The 25,935-nt window shown below is 37.9% G+C and overlaps 1 protein-coding gene across 1 annotated transcript in view; it reads left to right on the forward strand.

Moving 5' to 3' along the window:
- Window positions 1-25,935, forward strand: part of CPED1 (cadherin-like and PC-esterase domain containing 1) — a gene marked incomplete at its 5' end in the record, with an annotated part of 73,491 nt that overhangs the window by 42,549 nt on the left and 5,007 nt on the right. Inside the window, 6 exons of the mRNA XM_010075205.1 lie at window positions 7,811-7,928; window positions 14,349-14,485; window positions 21,933-22,153; window positions 22,416-22,517; window positions 22,728-22,815; window positions 24,690-24,836. Coding sequence (XP_010073507.1) covers window positions 7,811-7,928; window positions 14,349-14,485; window positions 21,933-22,153; window positions 22,416-22,517; window positions 22,728-22,815; window positions 24,690-24,836 — 813 coding nt within the window. The remainder of the gene's footprint in view (window positions 1-7,810; window positions 7,929-14,348; window positions 14,486-21,932; window positions 22,154-22,415; window positions 22,518-22,727; window positions 22,816-24,689; window positions 24,837-25,935) is intronic.

A 25,935-nucleotide genomic window follows, 5' to 3' on the forward strand; every position in this document is an offset into this window, starting at 1 on the left:
CAGTGTTAATGAGAAGAAGAAAAAAGAAGCAAAATCAGTGCTTCTTTTGAACTGGACTTGCAGAACTTAGCTCTTTTTAATCCCGTTTGGCAGTCACCAGCTTGCTATTCATCATTAATATTTTGCTGAAAAAAGTCAGTATTACATTCCTTTTCTCATGTCCAGTGGATGTCAGGAGAATCCGTTGGGGAGAGAGAAGTTTAAGCATCCTGATATCTAGTGAAACATGCAAAGTCCAGGCACCTTATACATTGCACAGGGAGTGTTAGTGAGGCAAAGCTTGCAGAGAAAAGTTTCATATTTTTTAGTAGAACAACTGATACAGCTAGGGAAAAGAACCACACCAAAATGTGTCTGGGTACGTTTTTAAAATTTCAAATAACAGAGTTCAGCTTGTAAAAATAAGATCTACCAAAGCCAGCACAGTGATTAGGGAGTCAGATGTATTGCCCAGCAGAAAATAATATGGAAAGGAATGTATCTTAAGTGTACTTTTCTCTGGGAGTTACACATCCAGTCTTGGGTTACCAGAGAGCGTTTCTTCCACTTTGAATTGCAACACGGTCTCTCAGGGAGTTAAGTACCTACTTCAGTCCCTCCTTTCTCATGTAACAGTTAACGGGGAGCCTGGTGGTGCTCCCTCCATCCACTTGCAGCCTCCATTCTTTACACACATCTAGCCTGTGGGTGGAGCAGGTTCAAGGCTCTTTACAAATCAGTATTTTACTATATGCACAAAGCACATACAAAAAGCTTCCTTGGGAGTCACTGAAACAGAACTGTCCGGAATAGCCTGTATCCCACTGACTGGAAGGAAGATACTGTGAGCTTGAACTGAAATCTCTGCTGCAAATCAGTTACAAGAGGGACTTTAATCTGTGTTTCCGATATCACAGGAAAATGTTCTACTTGATATAATGAAAGGGGAAATACCAGTGAATGCTTTGTGCAAGGCATGCACCCAGTGACATGTCCTGAGAACACCTATCAAGGGGATTGGCAAAGGGATTTTTGAACTCTGTTAGGGCTATGGGAGCTGACTAACACAGCTACGCCGAGCCATGGGTGGTTTTACCTATGCACACTAGAAGAAATTTAGGCACTTAGGAGGTTGGTGGCAACTGAGTGAGGGGCTGGAGATGATACATTATAGGTGTGGTTTGTTTTGGGTGGAGCTCCCAGTCATCTGCCCAAGCTGGTACAGAAAATAAGAGGCAGAGTTGTGAATTGGACCCAAACATCCTAAATCTCTTCTTGGAATCTTAACCTCAGTATGCCCCAAGCCCTAAAGTTAATAGATGCTCTTGTAAGGTCTACAGGATTTTGTACTAAACTTGAGAAAGAGGTGTGTTTGGTACAGTACACACTGAAACACTGAGTTCAAATCTGCAAGCATTGTTTACTGTGAAAAGCAGCTGCAACAGTAGCTTTAGCAGATGCATAGCTCACTGGACTGAGTCCTCGGCTAACATGTTTTTTCAATGCATTGTATTAATTGTCAGAGTGTTTCAATTTCAGAATACAAGAATGAAAAGTAATGCTTTTCAACTTATTCTTTCTCTCACACTTCCTGAATGTAGTGATAGCTGTCCAGTCCAAGTTCTTCTGCTGTGTTCATCATGGCTGTGATATAAAGGTCTTAGTCTATAAATCAAGAGGACAAGGCTAGAGCTCAGGTGCCTCTTGCACATAAGATGTGGCGTGTAGATGTCTTTGCAATGTGAACTGTGAATGCTATATACCATGAGCATTGGAGGGTACAAAAGAATGCTTCTTAAAAATAGCCACAAGGCTGTGGGATGTCCCAGCTAATGCAGTACACTTTTTTCCTTCATTACCAGGGAAAGCAGTCAGAGACACATTGGCCCTTTATTGAGAGAGAACCATAAATACCTAATAATTCCTTTGATTATCACATAAAATGTTTACTTCTTGCATTGTCAAAGCACATGATTTTCTCAAGCTATTCCCCATTTCCAGATAGTGAACTTGGCAATATTCAGGTCAATTCACATTCAGGGCTTGCACTGGGAAAGGAGTGGGGGAAATAGGAGGACTACGTGGGAATCCAAAACTGATGTAGCTCTTAAAGTCTCCAGGTCAACATTACAGTCTCACTTTTTAAACTGAAAAAAACATCAGAACCTAAAAAAGTAAAATGCTTCTCTTTATCTGCTATTCCTTGTTCCTGTTTTATCTTCATTTTGAGGGAGGAAGAAACACTAAATTCTTTTCATTCCTCTCTTTTCCTTGCTTTATGCCTTCAGTTTATAAAGCATACAAGCTGGAAATCATCACTGTTCTTGCTTGGGAAAAAATGTTAGCTGCATCAGAAAACATGCTTGCTAAGCAAACAGTTGAAAAATCCATGTAGACATTAGCTTTAAATACTGAAAAAAAAAGCTGTAGGTATCTTTAGGTACAGTTTGAAATAATTTCCAAAACTTATGTTTACAATATTTTAGTCTTAATGGAGCTGGATTTCACAATCATCCATCTTACTTCAACTGATTCTGCTGCATCTCTAAGATGTTCAGAATCATAATTCACAAGCTTCTGCTAGATTACGAGTCACGCTTTTTAGCCCTCATGTGAATATTTTTGTTCTAAGGTTCACAAATGCAGAACTTTGAACTATTGACTATTTGGGAGCAGGAAGGCAGATGCAGACTCAAACTGACCTCAGGTGTGCAGTATTAAACATGATGCAAAATGGAACTGAATCGAATCCTTCATAGATTGAAAGGATTCTTTTATATTCTCCATGCACATAAGAGATATTAGAATAGTGGTACGCAACTTGCAATATTTTCTCTTTAGAAGTGGTGATCAGTTCTCAAAACAGTTTCTTATCTTTCTGTGAGGTTAGCATTCTCAGTACAGAGGAGGACACTGCACATCCTCTAATGTCAAGATGAAATTTATTTGCCCATATAATCTGTATATGTTTTGAGGCAATTGTCTTGGTAGGGAGGCACCTACTGGGATTTTCTTTAGCAGATAGTAAAAATACTGTGTAGATATGACATTCTTCTGTCACTAGTTAAAGTATGTGACGATATTCCCCAAAAAAATTTCTATGCAGAAGTTTGTGATTGAAAGAGAAAAATCCTGCAATACATGATATGCTTGCATTCTTAAGACAAAATAATAATAGCAACAACATGAATAGTGCTAGTAAGAACTTGAAAGCAATTTAGACTGATGGCTGCACTTTGTCCACATTTCAAACTGTTCTCTGATGTCTCCACCATGCCTTGACAATATGGTCAGTATTTCAGCTTTTCATATCATTCCCAGTCTCCCACTGAGGTCTGTGCACTGCATGTTCCAACCCTGTGAGTGCCTAGAGTCCCTTTCTAAAGTGTTTTTATGGCCCTTTAACAGATCCCTGTGGAACTGAGCATCTCGTAGTCTTTTAATGTGTTTTTTGTGACAGTGCCTTTGGGGTCATCGGGGAAATATTATCCCATTTTTTGCAGATGGAATGTATTAGGTTCCTTACAAAACACAGTGGTGGCAGTTTCTTTTAAAACATAGCTGCAACACATGGACACACTACTCCATCAGTTCACTCCATTAATCCTATACTCTCTGTTTAATGAATTTGTGTGTCTTTTGATGTAGGCAATGTCTTCATCTATCTCTTAGACAGTGCTTGATGAATAATAGTAGTCCTTCTTTCCCAGCCGAAAGCAGTAGTGAACTGAAATTTCTGGGGAGATGATTGCCTCTCTCCTTGTGAGAGTTTTCTAGATCTATTTTATACACTCAGGAGTTTCAGTTCAATCTAGTTAATTTCAAGTGTTGTACTGAACCAGCCTGAACGTCTGAGTCTTTGGAGCTTCATCTATTACTGAATAATGCAGCCGGACAGAGGGAGACAGTTGAATAGCAGTCAATATGCCAACTGTTCCTTCATTTGTTACTGCCATATTAATAAAGTTGATTGAGTGGAACTAATCCATCTGCTCACAATTTATTCCCTAGCAATAAGTTACAATTTCACTGTTTCATGAGCTCTCTCTTTGACTAATTTTATTAGAATTCCTTCCATAGCATCATTTTTAATCACTTTTCATCCAATTTTAATTATGTGTAAAATAATAGAAAAAGATGGACTAAAGAGACATAAAAGGATTTAATGAGAAACTTGGGTCACCTTAAATAGAACCAGATCAAATAAAGTCCAGTCAGTGAGCCTACAAAGACCAACAGAAAAGCGTTCAAAATTCCCTTTTTCACAGGAAGCTTTGTTCTGTCGTATCTAAAATGTAAACAGTCAAAAGAAATAAGGCAGCCCAGGCAGCATCATAAGATGAGGCAGGGCTGCTGTGCCTTAGGGGAGGTGGCTGGGTGACTTGTCAGGCTGATGGGCAACATCGGCCGAAGGACTGCAGAGTCAGAACTCAATGGATGAAGAGGTCTCCCCCATTCTTTGCTAAGAAATAGTGAATGAGGTTCATCTCATTCCGTAGCTCCCAGACACATGTGGGCTCTGGATGTTAAAAAGATGCAGGATTTGGGCTACAGGTTGGTTGTATGCAATGCTAAAATGAATTCCTGTGAGCTTAGTTATTTGTTCTCTTGTTGTTTAGTTTAAATCTTTCTGATATACTGATTATTAGTCTCATAGAGGTAGATTTGCTGGCTGCAATTTCAGTCATGAGTACCTAAGCAGAAATTACCTGTTTTTTAAAGTGTTGAGCCCACATTCCTATTGATCGCTAGGGATTTTAACACAAATGCAAGGACTTTTACTGAGAAAGCTGAGTGTACAGCCTAGATACAGCATCCTGGGTGGGAGTTTCCAAAGCATTCAATTTATTAGCATAAATCTACTTCCACTGAAAATTATGGCTTTAGCAACAACTTTGATGGACAGAGTTGGGTTATTCCAGAAAAATTCTGAAAATCCTGCCTTCCTATTTTTAAGTGCCTGCTTGAGCTGACAGGTAGCAGCAGCTGTAGATGCTAAAAGTAACTTTATTTTTTTGGTGCCACTGCTGGAGCACTGACCATTCAAATGAGCGCAGATGGAAAATTTGTCCCCATTTGGTATGGCTTTTCCTAGGAAAGTCATGGGCTTCTTATCTTCTCTCCTTTTAACTGCTTCCAGTTTGGTGGAAGTTTATAGGGTTAATCTGCAAGCAATTACTGCAATTTCAGAGTAATCATTCTTTCATTAGGGTAGAGGTGGTAAAAAGGTACAACAGCAATTAAAAATCCATTAATAGTTAAGTTAGATCTCTTAATCTAAAGCATAACTGCAACTACAATGGTATTTCCTGTATGACATTCATTCTATGATATTAGCTGCGTGTGTGGATCATCTTTCTAATGCTTTGGTTATCTCTCTCTCAGTCTCTCTCTCTCTACACATATCTCTATGATTTTAAAACTGGTATGTTGGGTTTTTTTTCAAAATTCATGTATGCCTGAGTGAAACTATGTATGTATATGTATATTTATGGATATGCATAAGTATATAATTGAGAGGAAGTACAGTGCAGTTATTGAGAACTAAGCTAAACAAACAAAATTCTTATTAAATCAGGCACCTAGACTATGAGTAAATGAAATAACGTATGCATCGATAGCTCCAAATTAATAATTTGATAAAATTGTAAAGTAATGGGGTCTAAAATCTGTGTGATCCTTAAAGGCTAGAACTTTATGGAGAATCAAGTTCACTGTATTGTGGTCTGAAGAGAAACAATTCTCATTTCACACAGCAGATTTACTCCAGAAATGTTCACTCTCTACGTATCAAGTGATGGTGACTGAAAGCTGTCTAGATGTACAGAGGAAAGCTTTATTCCTCTTTTATTTGCTAGCATCCAAAAAATCTTTCTTAAAGATAAAAGAAAGTTTACTAGTAAAATTCCAAGCCAGTCTTACAGAGTTGATTCTAACCGTGCACTGAAGTGCGTAGCGATGGGGAATTTTTCTTTTGATTCTAGTCCAGATATTTCAAGGGCCTTTTTATGTCTGCCTTCTAAAAATGCAGGTTTGCAGGGAGAACAGACACAGAGCAAGAGCTATCATTTAAGTTTAGATGTCTGGCTCTCATCTTTGGCATGAGTGATCTTTTGTAAACATACTTAAGGACACAAAATGTTTCATCTTTGGGCAAGGCAAGAAGGATGTCATGTCACTGCAGCACCTGAAGAAAACTTTAAAAAAATCACTGTTAGAGAAGCCCTTAATGTGGCGTACATTGAGGGAGCTGTGGTAAATCTGCAGTTGTCACAGTTTCATTTTGCACATTATATTAAATATGTCAATGATGACAAAGGACTGGTTTCCCAGAAAGGTATGGATGAAACAAATAAGTCTTGTTCAGTGATTCTCAGTCTCTCATGAGCCTATAGTTTTAGGTGTGAATTACATATTAAACACAAGCGGTGTCTTTTAACATTCATGATTTGCACACTTGGAAAACACAACGATATCAAAGGGAATCAGTGATGTAGTTTGACCTGTCTATTGATTGTGATTAGTAATAAACCAGCCACATGAAACTGTTGTTAATGATATTGTCCAAGGAATGCAATTAAAATCAATTTTGGTCTGTTTAAACACATACCCTGAGCAGAGGTATGAACAAGAAAATCCCTGTTAAGTTATTTTATGGCACTATGTTGAGAGCAATGGCAGCACATTCAGGAATTTTGGGCTTTCTTGTGAAGTCCTGTGCAAATTGTTTTACTGCAAGGTAGGAACTTTCTGATGTTAATGTTAGTTGAAGTAATACTGTCAAATAGCTGCACAGTGTGTCCAGACCCAGAGGCTCCAAGACAACTTCACAGTTTAATACTAGAAGATACCGTGCCATTCATTTTGTCATAACAGCTTTGCCTAGTTATAGAGCATCAAGCAGAGAAGAGGACAACTGCACAAAAATGACCTTAACCCTTTGAAGTCAGTGGGAAGATTATTTTTTAATTTTTACTATGAAGTTTATCAGAAAGGATCAAAATGTGAGAAACAGCTCCTTGTGAAGTGTGTTTGCAGTGTACACCATTGCATTAATGGTCTCTAGTTCTTTACTACATTCTGTTTATTTAATAACCAGTCCATATTTCTGTATCCAAGCATAAACATAGATCAAATATTTCCTTAACTAGAATGGGAAAAAGATCAGATTATTTTCTACCAAGAAAATCAATTAAAAGGTGAATGTTTTTAAACATCAATATGTCCATTATTTATTTTACCCTTCCAGTAGTGTCTGAGGTTTACAATGGATTATGTCTCCCATGACAACCCACAAGATTCTAGTTACAGTAAATCCTTTCCTTCAGTACCTCGAATAAGTTTTTGTAACCACTCTACTAGCTCAAACATTTTCTCTGTGAAATTTTTCTTTTTTCTTTCTCTTTTCCTTTATGCATCTTTATCTCTTGAACTTAATTTGGGGCATTTCATCACAGCAATGTATTCCATATGACTGCAGATATATATACAAAATTGCTAAGGGCCTATGGGTAGAGATTGTATGGTAAGTAGAGACAACATGACATTACATGAATGTTATATATGTTTGCCTTAACAAAATTTGCTTTAGCAAATGTAGTATCTTGCACATTTACTATGGATTGGGGTAATTTATTACAAAACCATTTTCTGAATGGAAAAAGAATTGTAAATTTCATATTAAAAATATATATTGAAGAGCAAATGATGAATGAATTGCAGAACCAACCCCAAATAATTTTTTTTCCTCTTTAAATGTCCTTGAAGAGGATTTCAAAGTCATATGGATGGATGCAGTGCTGTCATTTTCACAGATTTCATTTTAATTCAGGACTGTGGCTCTCGAATTCGTCCAGAGGAGTCCTGTGGCTTGCAGCCTCTGTCTCATGAATACCTCTCAGCAATTTCACAGACGGTGTTTAAGACCTGTGAAGCTGGAGACACAAAAGGTTGGTTCTTAATTCTCTTTCTTCTGAAAATTAACTCATTCACCTCATTAAAGTAAAACTAGAAAAAATGCTTCCTCTTTTCCATGAACATGCACTAACCTGATCATTTGTAATAGTTATAGATTTTTAAAATCAGGTTAATTAGTTTATGTGACACTTTTTGTTTAATAAGGTTCTAATCAGTGATCCACCACTGCTTGTGTTATTGTCATGTAGCCTTTAAAATGCATTGAATATTTCCATCAAAACCATTGAAAATAAAAATGCTCTATTCTAAATTGAAGACCTTACTCAAAATAAAAACTAATTTTAGAAAAAGAACACAACATTTTGATCCATTTGAACTTTATATGTCCACTTCTATACTGGAAACACACAAAAAAATTACAATTTAAAACAGTAAAGTATGTAGTTTTACATACATTGATACCTTAAAAAAACAAGATGGACAGATCAAACTTTATGCAATAACCAATACAATCAAGACATCTCCTTGGTTTAGTGAGAACCAAGATTACAACAGATCATCAGACAGGTATTCCTGTTTAGGACACAGCTGCATGAAGATTTATGCAAGTGTACAAATCTCAGTAATCCAAAGGAGTACTCCCGTATGCAGTCTTATTCATAGCTTAAATTGTTGCTGGATTAGACATTAAGTAATTTTGTTCAATTCTTTATCAGACAAATAAAAAATAACACAACACTCCTGTATGGTCTACTAACACAACTGTATTTTTTATCTTGCCATACATAGCAGCAGCTACTCACAACAGTGAATTTGCACAAACTCATGCAATAATCAATACAAAGTAAAAGGAATGTGGGATCTGCCTGAGTTCATTGCTTCATGTGAAACAGAGGCATATATTAATTTAGTGTTACATGAAGGGAATGCACAAAGGAGACACTGTTGTACCTGGGAGTGTGTTTTAATCACACAGCAAGTTGTGACTCAGAAGGAAGCACAACCCATCCTATGCTACTATACCAGGACATAAAGTTCCTGACTGGAAAGCCTAAACCAAACCCGTAGAAGAGCCCTTCTGGAGCAGACAATCTGTTTCTCCTGATATACAACATGCTTCTTTTGAATACTCTGTCTAGCTAAGTGAAGCTGAATATAAAATATCTTTTACAGCCTTATTGCAAATAATATGCACAACTAAAATGGAAACATATTACAAATAATATACATAATTAAACTGGAAACAAACTTCAGGAGATGTAGTCTCAAAGGACAAGTATATTAAACAGGGAAGAGTAATTTCTGCTTATAAATTGAAGATTGCCAAGAGGTGTCTGATGAGCCTAGAACTAGAACTGGGGTTTGCAGTATTTGGCAACAAGCGTCAGTATTATTTTAATGTACGTCACAACTTCCAACTGGAACTGGAAAGCATGGCTTTTTGTGGAAAGTCATTCCGAATTTGTAACAACCGGATGATATCCCAATCCTGGCAGTGAACATTTTCCTAACACATATGGGAGCAATTGCACGTTCCCAGCTAAAGCAGCAACATCTCTTTTATTTAAATAAGTTAAATTTTCAGAGAAGCCAAGCAATGCCATTTCCTCTTAGAAGAGAACTCAAAACTTCCCCAGAAGTAAGGCAGTGTCATACACTGTTCTTACACTGGGGAACAGCTTAGTTCTATCGGGATGCTGAGGTTCTATTGCAGCAAAATGTATCTGTGCTGGCAAAAGCATGTATTTGTGCAGACATAGGCAGAGGCTGAGGCCAAACAGCAGAGACAGAGATGAAACCTTACTTCTTCTGGCATTAAAGGTAAAACTTAGAAGTCTGCTTTGCAGTTCAGTACAACCAGGATTTTCTGCTTCATTTCTAGTGTTTTGATGCAGTGCAGAGACAGTAGTTCAGGGTCTAACCGAAGGCAGAACTGGCTGCCTCCTGTCCTGATCACCATGGCACTATTCTTTGGAGGAAGCTCAGTGTCTTACCAAATATGCACTTAATTTACACCATTTCTTTCTCTCTCTCTTTTTTTTTTTTTTTTTAAATCAATAAATACAAATTGGAATATTCAACAGGGGAAGTTTCTCCCTTTCCATCTTATTTGGATCATGGAATGAAGTTATGACTTTTATTGCAACAAAAAACTAGATGATCTTTAGGGTCCTTTCCAACTCAAACCATGAAAAATCCTTTCTCCTTCAGAAAATCTCCTTTGCTTCAATGGGGTATGAACCAGGCTGTCATAGGAAAAGTAGCTCTTGGTTCAGTATTGCTATATAATCAGCAATACAGAAATCAGCACGCTCTAACCATATGTTTGGGTCCTCAGAGAGAGAGAACTGATAGAGACCATGAGAACCCCAAGTTGTCCTAAATTCCTGCAGGTGAATCAGGCTACTGCGGTGTGTGGAAATTTGTTTTGCAGACGATTACAAAATCTGGTGGGTAAGAGAATACAGCTTCACTTCTAATGTTCTGCCTCGCTGCTGTGACATATGTGTCTTAGTTTTATCCAGTTTAACATAATTCTATACAAGCCTTCTCTTTGCATTCAACAGCTATGTGGATTTAGGTCCAGCAGAGATATAAACTGATGTTCAGCTAAATGAGTGTCTCCTTTGATTACAAAGAGTAAATTTCAGTTTGGACATAAGTTTGTAGGTTTAAGGTCCTTTATTCTGTAGAATCAAAATAATGTCCTTTTAAAAATGATTATTTTTTTTTGTTCACAAATGCACCTAAAAGAAAAAAAAAATCTTTACCCTATTCATGGAGAAAACGGTTTTTAAAAGTCTTAAGATACCATATAGACACCAATTGTAAAATTAAACTAATAATAAATCAAGAAACTAACATCAGTCCAGATTAAATATTTAAATTTGGAGTCATCAGTTCAGCATATTTCTTTTTTTTATATATATGGATAATTTTTTGGCACTGTAGAAGAAAATTGATTTTGAACTTGAAAGCAAAATACATATATTTGTGGATATGACAATGGGAAAAGTTGAATAAAAATAAGAGGCTGAAAGACCTACCCAGAAGAAACAATACTATCAAATTAAGTGTACAACCTTTATTAGTTAAAAGTTTTTAACTTTAGGCTAATATTTTCAGATACAAGGTAAACAGTCCTAATGAATTTTTTTAAAGTATATTTCTTTTCATACCATTTTAGGAGAATTGTTTGTAGGAGCACTGTCAATGTTTAGTCTCATATCTTACACAGAAGATTTATGTATGCAACTGATAAACTGATTTAATGAGTCAAAAATCCAGTTTACTTTCACTCTTCCCGTGGAAACCTCTTACTTAGAGGCTTTCATAAAACTTTGTTTTTACCAGTTTTTAATTTGTGAATAAATTTAAATTAACAGCTGCTCTCTCTTTCTTGCTCTCACTGAGTTGTAGGTAAACTTTCCTTCACCTGGTAGAGACAATACTAACTCTTTTAGCTGAAGCACCACAAAATGCAGGCTGAAATGGTGCTGAAAGCTATGTTGCATGCTGTTACCTTATATAAATGGGAAGAAACCCCAGCTTATAATTGTCATAAAAAATAAGCTTAATTTCCAAACTAGTATTGATTGTTTGCAATTTTCCATTGTTAATTGTCTTCCCCTTTTATATATGAGTGTAATCTTTTAACACAACCTTTTTTTTGAGGGTTAGGAATGCACTGACTAACTGTTGTGAAGTTAGAATAGGAAAAGTTAATAATAATTGGATTAAAAATGCTTAAATTTACATGCATCATTTAAAAATCTATATAAATATAAAACCTGCAACTATTCTACTAGGATTAAATGTCAGTGCTTCCTATAACATGACTTTATCTCCATATATTCTTGTTCTCTCATTGTTTTACATTTTGCACTAACCCTTAGGACATGCCAAAAATGGATCTATTTTTTCTTAATATACCAAGAGAGCTATTGAATATAAATCAAACACACTATTTGAAAGAAGCTTTTCCAAAACTACTTATCGCTTTCTGTTGCCAGAGTTTAAAATTTTATTGTTCAGATGTTTCAGCACCTCAATATTCATTTTATATAGTTCTACTTTTCTAGTTTATTACCTAAAACCAGATCAGCTCATAAATGTATGGGATGTTAAGAATAAAATACCATAAAATGAAGGATCTCAGATGTTGCAGACATTGCCAGAACTTTTATGTATTTGGTCTGAAAGAAAAATTACCATGTCAGGAAAAAACTGCCTGGTTTTCACATCTTTTTTGAATGTAATGGTAGTCTGAGTCCAGATCTCAAACCCACCAACCACTCTGTCCCTACTCTGTTACTCAAAAGACACAAAGCAGTAAAAGGTGTTTGCACAGCACCTATTGCTGTGTTACCTGAGACCTTGCACTTCTCAGTCTCTCTGTACGACTGCCATGAAGCTGGGAATGACCCTTTTGCCATTGATTGCAAACGAGGCACAGAGGGAGCTAAGGGCAAGTTCCACAAGTGGCCACAGAAATCTTGGAGGGTCAGACTGCGCCTGGCCCTGTGATGAACAAGAAGCCACAGCCTGGAGCGAGGGACCTCAAAGCCGAGGGAGGGCCAGCATGAGGGAGGGATTGACAACGGAGAGCACTGGAAGCTGCAAGAAAGAGAAATTGTCCAAATTCAGCCCACAGTTTCCCACCTGAGCAGGATGTTCAGTGGGAAGAGCACTCCCTGCTCTGGGTTGTCTACTTTGTACCTTTAGATAGATTCACTTTAACCCCTAGATAAGAAGTCTGCACAGAATCTCACTGAGGGACCAAAGTTTGGATCTCTCTTCTCCCAAATAAATCAGCACGTTACACTGACGCTATTTTGCCATCCTAATGAATTTTAAACTCTAAAGCAGTCCTCAACTGACTAAATTAGTGGGGAAAGTTATCCTTAAGGACAAACAGCTAGGTGATGAGGACACAGGTGAAACAAGTTTGGAACCTCTCTGGGCAAGGAGCACTGGGCAGCTCCATCTCCCCTCTTGCCACCTGGCACCACGGGCTGAGCACCCCTCCTTCCTCTCCTTATGCCGTGCTGAGCCGGGCTGCCTACCCTGCCGCAGCCTTCAGGAGGCACCCATGAGAACCAGGGGAGCTGTATTGTCCTCACTGATCCACAGCATGGTAAAGTTAGTGTCCAGGCTTTTGTTTAGGTCCAGTCTGCCGTTACTTGCTCCACATCATCTGCAAGTGCAGGTGAGGGTGGGGTGAGGGTGTTCTGCACGGGGCCGAAGCAGTGGCAGCTGTGCAGGCTATGCAGATGGAGCTGCGCGGTCGTAGCACCGTGGGATATATTCTACTCTTAGATGTATCAGTGCAGGCTCCCATTCAAACAATTCTTGATGGTTTTGTTTAGAAGGACTTTTTTTACCTGCTAAGGTAACTCACCCTGCTAATCACCAAAACATATTTGCTCGGGACTTTCTCTGCGTGCAAGCGCAGGCTGCCTCCTGGGAATTCCCCTGCTCCCCAGGCAGCAGCTGTCTCTCCCAAGGCCACTGGGATCCTGCGGCATTGCTTCACTCAGCCTCCCACTCAGTCCCTGGCCTGGGAAACGTTGATAGGCAGCAGCCTGGGTTTTTTTGCTGTGGCTTCTTGTGTGGCAGCAATCTGTCACACGCAGTGAGGCACACAGCCTGGCTGCGGAGCTGCTTCCTGGGAGTAGTGATGGTCACAAACTCTAAGACCAGAACAACTCTGCAAACATTTGCTTTTGGAGCTGTTTGCTGGGCTGCAATGAGAAACCTGGCTGTGCTAGCAAGGCCTGGTGGCATTGACACAAGGATCTGGGGGCTTCTGCACTTTTCCTTGTGTAACGCCTTTAATCAGAGGCAAAAGCAGGTTTTGCTGGCAAAGCTACATAGACACTGAGAAGTAGTGTCAGGAAGGTGCACTTGTGTGGATGAGAAAAGTGTTTCTTGTGTCTATCTGAATAAAAAGGCAATTTAAAAGTTTTCTCTCAGCCTTAGGTAAGAGATACCGAAAGCCCACTGAATTGTTGTAATCCCACTTTATGTTCCTAATCTGTAACATCATTTTTGAAAATAGGGATTGGCCTCTAATAAATCACATAAATTATTCATCTCGCCTTACTTTCACCATCTGAAATGTGTATGTGTAGCCTGGGATGGTTCTCTGAAATCTCACAAATTAGAGAAATTAGTATTTTCAAGGGAAAGTAATCTTCTTTCATTATCTGTATAATCTTAGTTTCCTTTTTCTATCAAGGGGGTCTCAAAATCTAGCTTCAGTCAACCACACAACTTTCAGACGTTTAGTGGTAGAAGAGAATGAATCTTGTCTTTAGACACTTCTTAATGTGCATTTAATTTAGGGAAAACTCCCATGACAAAATACGTTAAAATATCTTGCTTGCTGTGTGATAAGGCTACTCACAAAAATACAGAGGAGATGCTGACATCTCATTACTCTTTTCCAGGGCAGTGGATTGTCCCTTGTCTCAGCTGCTCTGACAACAGGACCTGTGACTGGAGAGAAATAACGTGGCAGCCCCACGGCTGCCGATACTCTGTGCTAGCCAAGCCTGAGCTCCAGCGCTGTGTGGAGGGCAGAAGGGTATGTAACAGAATTTACATTTTAAATTATTTTTATTCACCTGGATATTTAGTGTCCTGAAGCCATGAAACTGTTTTTATAATTGATGTGTAAGAATAATCCTTTTTTGTTATAATTGGAAAAAGATGTGGATGGAAAATCCACGGGGACAAAACCACCCATTATCCATAATTTAGCCTCATATGCAGTCACAGTTGTCTGCTGACGTTTCGCATAGAGCTTAGGTCACACCAGTGAAGTTTCAAGACCTGTGGAGTATGTGGTTACCAGTTAGTCCTGCAGTGAGTATATCAGGACTGTAAATGGAGGATGGATTTACATTGTTGTCACAGATTGTCTCACACTTGACATGCAAGTTGGGTTTCTTCTGCTGCATACCTAATGCATGGCATTGCTTGTGCACACTAATCTTACCAAGTCTTCTTGCACATTCTTTTCTTGTAGTGAAGCTTCTAAGGTGGTTGCTTGGAAATACAAGGTCTCCTTAATAAGCATGCTATGACTGTAAAACTGTTGAGAGAGCTCTGATCTGAGGCTCAGGTACCTTACTGAGGATACAAATATCCAGAAAGTAAGTAATTAATTGTTATAAAGAGTTTTATAGTGTATTGTCTAGGTAAGAAAATAGTAACTAAAAGTGTCACTTTGATAAAATCTGAGAGCATTTCTATACAGACAAATACAAAAATAATAGTCTTTCAATTAACATTTCCTCCTCCTTTTGTGGTCATTTCTTGTCCTGCACAAAGTTCTTCATTAACATTTGGCTTTACTTCTGTCTGTGGTTTGCTCCATTACTATAGAGCTGTGGGTTTCTCCTAACATATTTTTTTTGAAAAAGCATAGGTTTATATGACAGAGGAGAAGCTTGATTTGCACGTCATGTACAAAACCAGCACTTCTGGATTGACCACAACAAAAAATATAGATGAATTTTATAGCTTTGCTTCGGTCTTTAATTTCATAGACATCAGACTGCTTCAATAAGCAAACACCCTTTGGTCAGACAATTGGAGGATAGCAGAGGAATGATATGCCACTAGGGAAGTGGATTGCCAAGGTATTGCTCAGAGAATTGTGCTGACGTTCCCACCTCCTGAATCCGACCACTCACATTCACCGGTATCAAAACCAGGACAATGTTAAAACAAAGAATGTGAAATGAATGTTTGTGAGCTTGATTTCTTAATTTGAATTCCACTATGTTCTGACTCTCTGAGGTCACTGATCTGAGCCAGGTCCTATGTGACCTACATTAACACCATGCGAGGAAAATCTCAGTAGAACTAATTGCACTTGTTTCCCATTCTGCATCTTTTGCAAAAGTCTTCTGTCATTGTCTGATAACCTTTACTGCTTTGTAAAAATCTGCTAGATAACTTCTGTTACCTTTGCATAGGTGTCAATTTAACTGGATTATTCTTTTAAAGTCATCACTCTAATGCATGTTCTCATTTTGGTATACTTCTGTATCTTTCTCTCTGATGTTATTTTTGTCATCACTTTGCAGTGGTTTTAACTTTGTGGGGGATTTTGCAATAGCATTTTTGCTTCTTTCACCAAACAAATAAATGTAGAGCCTGGATCAACTCCCTCGTGTCAGCAGAACCTAAGAATGTAGAGAGTCTTTCTTCATACCTAAGCCAGATGAGTAAAAATGGTCTTCAGTGTGGGTGATAAGGTCGTGATTCTGTCTGTGATTAAGGCAAACTTCAGAATTACTTTACACGGTATAAGCGATGTAATAGAAAAAACATTTTTTGGGATTGTCACTGAAAGAGACTTTTGCCTGTTAGTTGTATTACATTCTATTATATATGTTTAAGAAAGCTGGATCTTTTATAAGGAAGCTATTGAATGGACAGTGAGTTGTAATTTTTGTGAACAAATGCATTTGTATTACACAAGAGATTTTGGTAAACCTCTATAAATATTGTATTTGCTATTTTTTATATTAGTTTAAAGCCATTATATACCTTGTCTTTAAGTACTACAGAGATCACTGACTTCTACACAATAAAGATAATATAAAAGTAAAATAAGCTGAAGGTTTCAACACTGTAAACATACTGCAAAAAGAGAGAGTTGCAAACCATAAAGGGAAAAATCATCAGCCCAAACGAGGACACTGAGATGATCTAGAATGCTGTTTGATTTATATTGTCATTTGCTGAAGTTTGATAAGAACAACAACTCAGTCATGAGTGTCCATTTCTCAAAATATACTTTTCATCAAAATGCTAACAGCCCTCTATGACTGAATTTCTCTTCTGAATACTCTTCATAAAAAGTTCAGAGTCATGCGAGGTTCGACCAGGAATCAAAGGCAAAGCAAGTAGTGGTATTTGTGATTCACTAGACTGAAGACTCTGAAAAAAAAAAAAATTAATTTGTTTTCAGTATTTTGACCTGCTAGCTTTACTTCTTAAGGTTAAAATGTCATTATAAGATATTATAAACAACGTAAGTGTCTGTGATTATGTCTTTTCTTTTAAACAGGAGGTGTTAATCACTATGCTGCTGCCAAATTCCAAATATGATAACTGCAGTCTGTTTTCTTATACTCCCCTATTAGTTTTATATGTAAAAAAAAATAAAAAAGGATAAAAAAAGCCTACTTGTCTTTCTACTTCTAATGACTGCGAAGGGAAGCACGCAATGAGTTAACCACAGCTGTGCAGTGCCCCTGGACTGGGTGCACTGCAGCAACTGATGAAATAAGATGTACGGTGAATGCTCTTTTTGACTGAAATGCAGCACAAGTAAGATCAACTGAATATTTAAGTGCAATCATTCTGTTTTTCCCATGTTTCATAGAACAACTGCAAAATGCAACATTCAGCTACATCTCTTGCTCATTAATTTTTTCTATGCATTTGTCAATATTTCTGAAATATGTTTATGGTCACCCAAACAAAACACTTCCTTCCTATCTACATCATAAATGAGCCTTCAAAAATGTTTTCTAATTTGTTTTATATCTCCAGGCTGCTCTCATATTAAATTTTTTTTTTTTTCAGAGCTCACCTCTAAACTTACCATCTCCGTCTACAATAAAAATTCGTTTTCCCTGGCTATGACTTCCAATTGATTTCACATCATCATTAACTGCTATTTTAATCTGTGTGCATATAAAACTGTGTTTGGGATAAGTTGTTTCTCTTTCATAAAAACCTGAGACCACCTGTAGTGAAACAATAACAGTCAGACTGGTGGGGACATGAGAAAGAATATACATCCACAAAAACAGTTCATGAGGCCTTATTTTGCTTTATGATGTGTTAGTAAGACTACTCAGTCATGTGTCTGTATTTCAGACACAGTAAACAGGAAAATTTTGAAGTGTTGAGACTAATGTGATTCTGACTGAGTAGATTTTCATTCAGTCCACTTTTAATATCAGCTGTCCCTTTTCTCCTCCATTTTAAACTCTAACTAGGGGTAACGAGACGCAGGCTGTGTTGTTCTTAGGGAACGCTACATGTGTGCCCTAATTGAGTCAATGAAATAGGCAATCATAATAAAAGTATTATATCTGTATTGTATTGGCTCAACAAATTCCTCTGTAACTGTGGTTTATGAGTTTTTGCTGTAAGATTTACACAATTGTATTAAGGCATGATGCTTTGGTTTTGTACAAGAACTTTAAAAAATGGGTGAAGGAAAAGGGGTTCTAACAGGTAATTATTTATACAATTAGCAGCATATAGAAAGCTGGCCTCAATAGCAGGGGGGATATGTATTTTGTTTATCATTGAGAAATACTACTCAGAGTTTAGTCTTATAAAAAAGTACTATTGAGTCATGTGTAATTAAGAACAGGAAATATGAAAAGGCAATATTTGCTGAAGTACTTAAAATTCAGCTGTTAAAACAGGACTTTTAACTTATAATTTCTTAATAATATTTTAAAGTTAAGTAGTGTTTTGGACTTACAGGTGTTTAAATTTCCTAAGTGTGGTTAATTTATAATGATAGGTCTGGTTAAGAAGTAAATTCCACTATGCTTACACAATCTTTTAAAGCCTGTAAGCTATAATGGAATTTTTCACACAAAACCGTTGCAACAGAAGACACTGAAAACATCTGTCTGCGTGAAAGTGTTGTTCTTTGTCTGGTAAAATTATAGCCTTATATATGTCTGATCCTTTAGTCATCCTGCAGACAAATGCCCCATTGACCTGAACAGTACATGACTAAGCCTTGTGCCAGACTGTAAAGAAAATGAGATATGGCATATTGTACACACCTGAGACATCATTTTGCTCAATATTGTCATAGAGCTAAATACAGAATCATCCCCAGAGCCCCTGGTTCAAATCATATTAAACACTACATCGCATGCACAACTATAGTAAGTTCATGTAATGGTATAGAAATAAATATGGCCATAGCTACCACACATTCAATTATGTTGAATAATTATTCTAATTCATCTAAGCTCTTGGCTTAGTTGAAGGACATAAGTTTTTTTCCTGGGGCTGTACACCACTTACTTTAGCCTTTGGGTCTTCCAAGCATTTTCTGTAAATGAAGCTGACTTGCAAAAGGTGTATACTTTGAAAGATGCCTTCTGATCGTCTGCATACCGCAGCAAAATGTGCTTAACCAGCTCTGCACATGGGCAGTTTGAAAAGCTACTTTGCAGGTAGGATTCCCTACAAAAGTCCTGTTTTTCCATATGGAATTTTTTTAGGGAGAAGAAAAAGAAGAATTTGTCTATTTTTCCAGGATTTACACGTCTCACAGCACAGTTGCACCAATAGTTAGAAGCAGATTCTTGGATGCAGACAGGTCTTAATGAATGGATGCTCTGTGTGTGCAGATTTGCAGGTGTTCTCTAATTTTGACATAATAAAAAAATGGGAAAGAGGCCAATGAGTCGATAGCAGTGTTTGATGCTCTGCAATGTTTGAGACTTTGGAAAGATTTAGAATATCACTTCACTCTTAAATTGCTAGAGAATACACAGAGTTGGCAAAACACACCACTTGTGCATCACATCCATTGGCCTTGGCCATGGTTCTTCTCTCCTTTTTTTCATGAAGGGTATTGTTCTGCTATTTGAATTCAGTGTCAGATGAGACTAAACCAAATACAGTCAGAAGGAGAAAATATCTATAAAAGTCTTAGTCACAGCAGAATGAAGACTGAGATAAAAATGCCCCATCTGCCATATCACTGTAATTTATGGCTGAATACACTTCTTTGCAATTAGAAAACCCCATGGGCAGTGATAACAAAATGGTATCGTGTGTTATTAGAAGCAGAAGAAAAACAATCTAGAATGTTCTACCAACTGCTCTATGTGTGTAACCTGGTAGAGAGCCTGTTTGTTATTCTGCTAATGATGTTCTGTGTTTTTATAGAAATGTTCTCACCCACATTGCAGGTTAATGATATCTTTGCCTGCTAAGATCTGAGAACTGCTTTTTAAATAGATATACATCTAGATACCACAGTGATGGACTTATGAAATGGAGATTAAAGAGACATGGATATAGACAGATTGGAGAGATTAAGAGATTTTGCAAGTTAAAAGAATTGTTTAAAACCTCAAGTTAACCTACTTTAGAATTAGGACACATTGTAAGCATGGACTGTCGTCCTAATTGTAAATAATTGTGTGCATGTTTGTGTCTGTCAGGGAGGGAGAGACTATCAAACCAGTCCTTCCAAGATTCCAAGGATCCTTGACTTCTGAGAGTCATGTCATACTTGGTTTAAAGGGTTTCTTCTGACACAATGTGAAAAGAATTGGAAACCCCCTTGCATGTGAGAGAAGTGCTTATGCAGTCCAAGCATGAACAGCACCTGTTTAAGAATTTGCTCTATGAAACAGCTTTGAGAGGCCCAGGACAGGAGGTAAAAGAGCCTCTATATGCTCAGTGTGTGTTTTACTTTGTTTGCTACCATACATAATCTATCAAGGGGTTCTCTGCAGCCCGCAATGGGCAAGGCATCGGAAGTTCAAGTCATTGTCATGCCCATTCTTGGCCCTGACACCACATCAGGGTATGTTAATCTGAAACTGCTTCTGTTCTATGGGAACCATCGTTGGTACACTGTTATGGCTTGTTTTTACTCACAAGAGGTTCATACTGGGAACTGGAATCAGTTCCTAAAACTGTGACATTCCTGAAGGGCATAGGTAAATAGCGATGTATTAGATGAGAGAAATTCAAGCTGTTTTCACCACATAAAATCTCTAAGAGAAGCTTTGGAAATGTGTTCTTAGACAAGTAATCTTGTGCAGTCTGAATTTTATTTGCATAACCAAATATGCAAGGTGGAAGTGGTAAAGCATCAAACCCCAAATCAAATTAAAAAAACAAGCAACAAAAACCCAACTTGCAGGGTGCTAACTATCCCAAGTGCCAGAGGAGGCAGGAGAAGTTGCATACTGCTTTGCAGAGAACAGGGCTATTACTGTGTTATGGCTCTGTGGGGTTTCTGACTCCCATTTTTACACTTATGCCCCTCTGTGGATATCTGTCTGAGGTGACTGTGGTAGTAACTGATTACTCACACAGTTTCATTGACAAACCACAGTGAACCTGAGTTCTCTTCCCCTTTGGACTCTTGGCATTGTTTACACATTCTCTTCAGCAACCTATCCACTAAAAATAGGGCAGTTGCATTTAAAAACCCTACACGTTAAGTTCTGTGGTCTCCACATAGAGAGGTGTTTGATTTGTCAGGGGAGTCTAAGGAATGAGTAGGAGCAAGCTCAAATTTAACTTCTTCATTAATTTGCAAGCTCAGGGTAGCCCAATGAAGACTGCTGCTACTTGAAGTACTTCTGTCATCATGACAGCACCTCTAACTCCCTTCAGGCCACAGTGCTTCCCGGTGGTCATCTCACACATGCCAGGACTCTATTCAGATTATCTGCCACCAAACTAACCCTCCTGTTTCCCCCTCTCTGAAAGGGCAGAAAGACCATCTCTCTACGAAAAAGGCAGCAGCTGCATTCATTGGTGTGTGTGTTACTTTGGTGTAAATTCTAATGAATCAAGTTTATGGAAGACAGACATTAACCAAGACGTGCTGTGTAGGAACAAACCACATGAAAAACTGGAGGAACGAAAGCAGGAAGCTGCAAGCAATTACAAGAGGCTCTGTGCTAGCAATTGGAAGTAAATAAGTAAAAGAAATTACCAACAAAGATGAAAAATGCATGACTAACTATGCAGCTGTAGCTACCTATAGCCTATGCTTTTTGTCTTTGAAACACATAATATAGCTTTTTGTTAATCAGATCACACAGATTTTGGTAAGGAGAACTTTAATACTGAGATGTCAGGGCTGGAGAACTGGCAGCTCACAGAAATATTTCTTGAACATTATGAGAAGGGTTTATAAACCTCAAGACTATCTGTATTTTTTTAGTTTTTGGTTTTTGGAATGTGCAACTTCTAAGTCATATCTTTTTTTGCATCCAAAGATTCTTTTTATAGGTGACTCAACTAACAGAGGGATGATGTACTATCTAATACAAAGAGTGAATAAGACTCTTCAGGAGTGGCAAAAGACTCATGATGTTAAATCTTATCATAACATCAATGAGGGGAAAACATTTATCAGTTATTCCTACTATCCCCAGTTCTGGATGAACGCAAACCAGAGACCAACTTTTGAAAAAGCTCTTGAACAACTGCTGCAGAGGTATAGTACCAACTTGATTGCTGGCTTGTTTGTATTCTTATTCTATTTGTAAAATGTGCTTAACACATTTTACAATTGAAGTCAGTAAACATTAAACATAACGTGTGTAGACTGTATTGTGTGGTTAAAAAATAGTAGAAAATTACATCAGACCTCTGATTGGGATGCCAGATACAGTTCACTGAAATGTAATGCAATGCAGTTAAAATGTTTGCCATCTGTTTTAAGGCAACATGTGTTGTTTTTCCATTCTGGGTTTCAGATCACGTCCCCTGGAGAACACAGACCAGACCGTCTTAATTGTAGGTGGCGTTCAGTGGCTTAATTCCAATCACCTGCAAATTATCCAAAAGGTGTTGAAGAGGTAATATTATGTACTTGGTGTTATTCCAAGTCTTGATATGACAAATTATGAGAAACAACTTCACCAAAAAATTTTAAATACAAACATTTCATTTGTTTTCTCATGAGTGTGCACTTAGCTGACTTTCAAAAAATAAAAATGAAGTGTCTTTTGATGTGTCTGTTAAGTAAAATGTGTATCTTTTTTTTTTTTTAATTATTTGCCAAACAGGGAAAATCTATCAAATATCCTGGTAATTATCAAATCCATAGGGATGGGTTTTCACCTGCCAGTGGATGGAATACATTCTCTGTCACAGGTAAGCTACAGTATGTTTAGAGTCCATTTTCATGGAAGACTTGTCATTTCAGCAATAATTTTGCAGTCTGGTCAAAATATGTTTCAACCTCTGCTGAGCAAGCTTTAAGTGAATCAAAGGAAGGATAATGTTTATATTTGCTCATATGGCTTGCTGATGTGGATTCAAACCGATGTGCCTTATTTCGTGGATTCCGCTGCAATCAGAACACAGTTTGAGAAGCTGTGCTCAGTCAGCCATCCCAGGAACCAGAAGAAGCGCTGACATTAAGTCTGCTGCCAAAGTTGAGAAATCGAGCTGGGGATAGGCAGATTGCTCCTCGTACCACGTCAAGCACAGGCCCTCCCCAGGCTCCCTCCATAGTTACTCCTGGACCAGCTTCACTGGTCTGGCTCCATTGCATGGTTCTCCATAAATCTATCTCAACCAGCCTATGAAGCCAGAACATTACAGAGCAGCTGGAATGTACTGGTGAATCTAGCCTGTTATTTGTATGTTAATGGGATGTTACAGTCAGTTTAAATCATGTCCAAGACTCTCAGAGTAACAGATGGGCTCATTTCAGTGAGCTAGTAACTCATTCCATTCAACATTTTTATTTACAATTTGGATGGTTGTTCTCTGTTGAACCTGTATAAAATGCCTGGATGAGACGGGGCTGGGAAGCGCCGGAGGGCAGAATGGAGTAAATGATGCCTACCAGCACCACGTGTAATGCTCCATGTATTCACAGGTGTTGAAAAGAGAAAATTATTAGCTTTCATAGTTTACATACAGCACTCCTATCACACTGGAGACTGGCACCCACATCTTTTTGCAACCATGACTCACTGCTGTATTCAGCGTGTGACTGCTGCTCTCACCCTTCTTTTTGCTATGGAGACTGCACTGTCAGAATCTGCCCTTTCTTTCTAAGTTAGCACTATATGCCTTGTCTCTACCAAGTGTCTTCTTATTAATTCCAACCATTTCCTTAATTTACCTGGATGACTAAATTGGGATACATTCAGGAAATTGTTGGCATCAACATGAAGAAGTGTTGTAGCTCCTGCCATAGCTTTCAGCAGAGTTCAGTCCTAGGAGGAAGAAGCAGAACTTCGATCGAAGGCAGGTGAGGCAAGGATAGAAAGAGCATTAAAGGCTTTCCAGGACTGTGTTTTTCTGTTTCTCATCCAGTAAATTCATAAACTCCAGAAATCAACTCCAGTGCATAACCGATGTTCTTTTCCCTTTCAATGTTGGAATTATATGCCAGATTACCCATGTGGTTTGGGTGCTCTGGATGTCTGGATCACTCCAGCTACTCTCAAAGCCTTTCTGTGTGCAGTGTCAAATCCACTGCCTTGACAAATTTATGGCTAACTTTTTTTCTATTCCCGGCCTTCCTACAGTATTTTGAGAAACAATAATCTGTTCTTCAGTACAATCATTTCTAAGGTACCCATGGCCCTTTACTCATTTTAAGCAACAGTCTCAATGACTTTGATTTGAAGATGAATTTTTCCTTACAGGAGCAATTTCACCATTTATTAGAGACAACTTTATAATGGAATTTTTTTTTCTGAGTTGCACCCCATATTAGCTAAGTACATACTAAAAAGAGTTACCCAGTAATTATATTTTAAACAACACTGAAGTCTTCCTATGAAGGAAGCTGCACAACTACTGAAAAGTAATTATAATTTCTGAAATAATCTTCAACTGTCTTGGAGTAATAGCTATTTTCAAGAATGAATTTATAGTAATTAATGTCTGGAGTATAACATAATTGCTTTATTAAAAATGCAGTTTTCTTATTCATTTCCATGGCAGAATGCAATAACCTTTTAACAGTCCTTCTGACAAGACATTGCAATATTTTGTCTGGAATGCAGGCAGAAATGCAAAACTTGTGGAACGAAAACTTGATTATTCTGGATACGGCAAAAAATTTTGGCTATGAAGTAGTTGACACCTTTGTCATCACCATGGGACGGTACAAAGAATTCCTGCAAGGGAAGTGCGGTTGCCATTTCCATGAGGTAATAGTTTATGCTTATGTCATTCCCAGGTATTTAAGAGAGATTTTAACTGTCGGGTGCTTAGAAATAAAAAGTTATGCAGCAAGGTTCACAGCTGTCACTCAAAGTTAGGCCTGAATAAAAACCGCAGAGATGGCAGTTTGCACAGCAGCACTAGTGCCTCGCTGCTCAGAGTGCAGCGTCACCCAAGCACATGCTGAACTGCTGTAGTGGTGATTCCTTGAAATAAAAAACAAGCATGCTCTTCTGCAGAGGTAACCCATATGAAAGGATGTTGCACACGGCTTCCAGGTTCTTATATTATTTGCTGTGTGTTATATATCCCTACTCGTTCTGCATGGACTCAATTTCTCTTTCCACCATACCTCAATCTCACCAGTTTTTGTGTGAAACCTTCCTAACCGAGCAGCTCAGCAGAACTCCATCAAATCATAGGTACATTTAAAATGGAACTTGAAATTGAAAGACCAGTCTTACCGCTGTATATCTGTTTTCATATGTCTGAGAAAGGGTTATCTGAGATAGTTACAGTGACTGACTATACAAACAGAAGTATAAGATGCCTGTTCTCACTCATGCCTATAGTTCTGCCTTCAGTTTTGTCTGAAATCTATAGAAGTTCTTTCTTCTGTTTTGTAGCTACTGGACTGGTGAAACAGGAACATGGTAAAATATATGAGCAGGGCAATTGAGAACATATTCTTCTGTTCATTTGAAGTTCTGGCAAGAAATGTTCACAATATATTACAAATGACAGGAGTCCACGGATTAAATAAAAAATGAATAAGCAAATACATTATTATACCTAGGCACAAAATCAGCCCAGAGGCTGCCAAACCAGTGAAAGTAAAGAGTTTGAAAAACAAGATATTTAAAGTTTTTCTGGTTTTGTTTAAGGCATATTTTGAGAATGTGGTATGTCTTTTTATAGTGAGTGCTCTTCCCCATCAGCAAAGGAGGGATTTGTTTTAGTTTTGGCGTTCTTGTACCTTATGTATAGCAAATGAAGAGTGCACCCCTGGTTTAGTGCAGGCAACCCTGAATGAAAACAGAGAATATGGTTTTTGAGTAGTCAAGTAAGCCTGTACCCTCTGACATG

The sequence above is a fragment of the Pterocles gutturalis genome, unplaced genomic scaffold (assembly GCF_000699245.1).
Source record: "Pterocles gutturalis isolate BGI_N339 unplaced genomic scaffold, ASM69924v1 scaffold12477, whole genome shotgun sequence".
In the NCBI taxonomy this organism is placed as follows: domain Eukaryota; kingdom Metazoa; phylum Chordata; class Aves; order Pterocliformes; family Pteroclidae; genus Pterocles; species Pterocles gutturalis.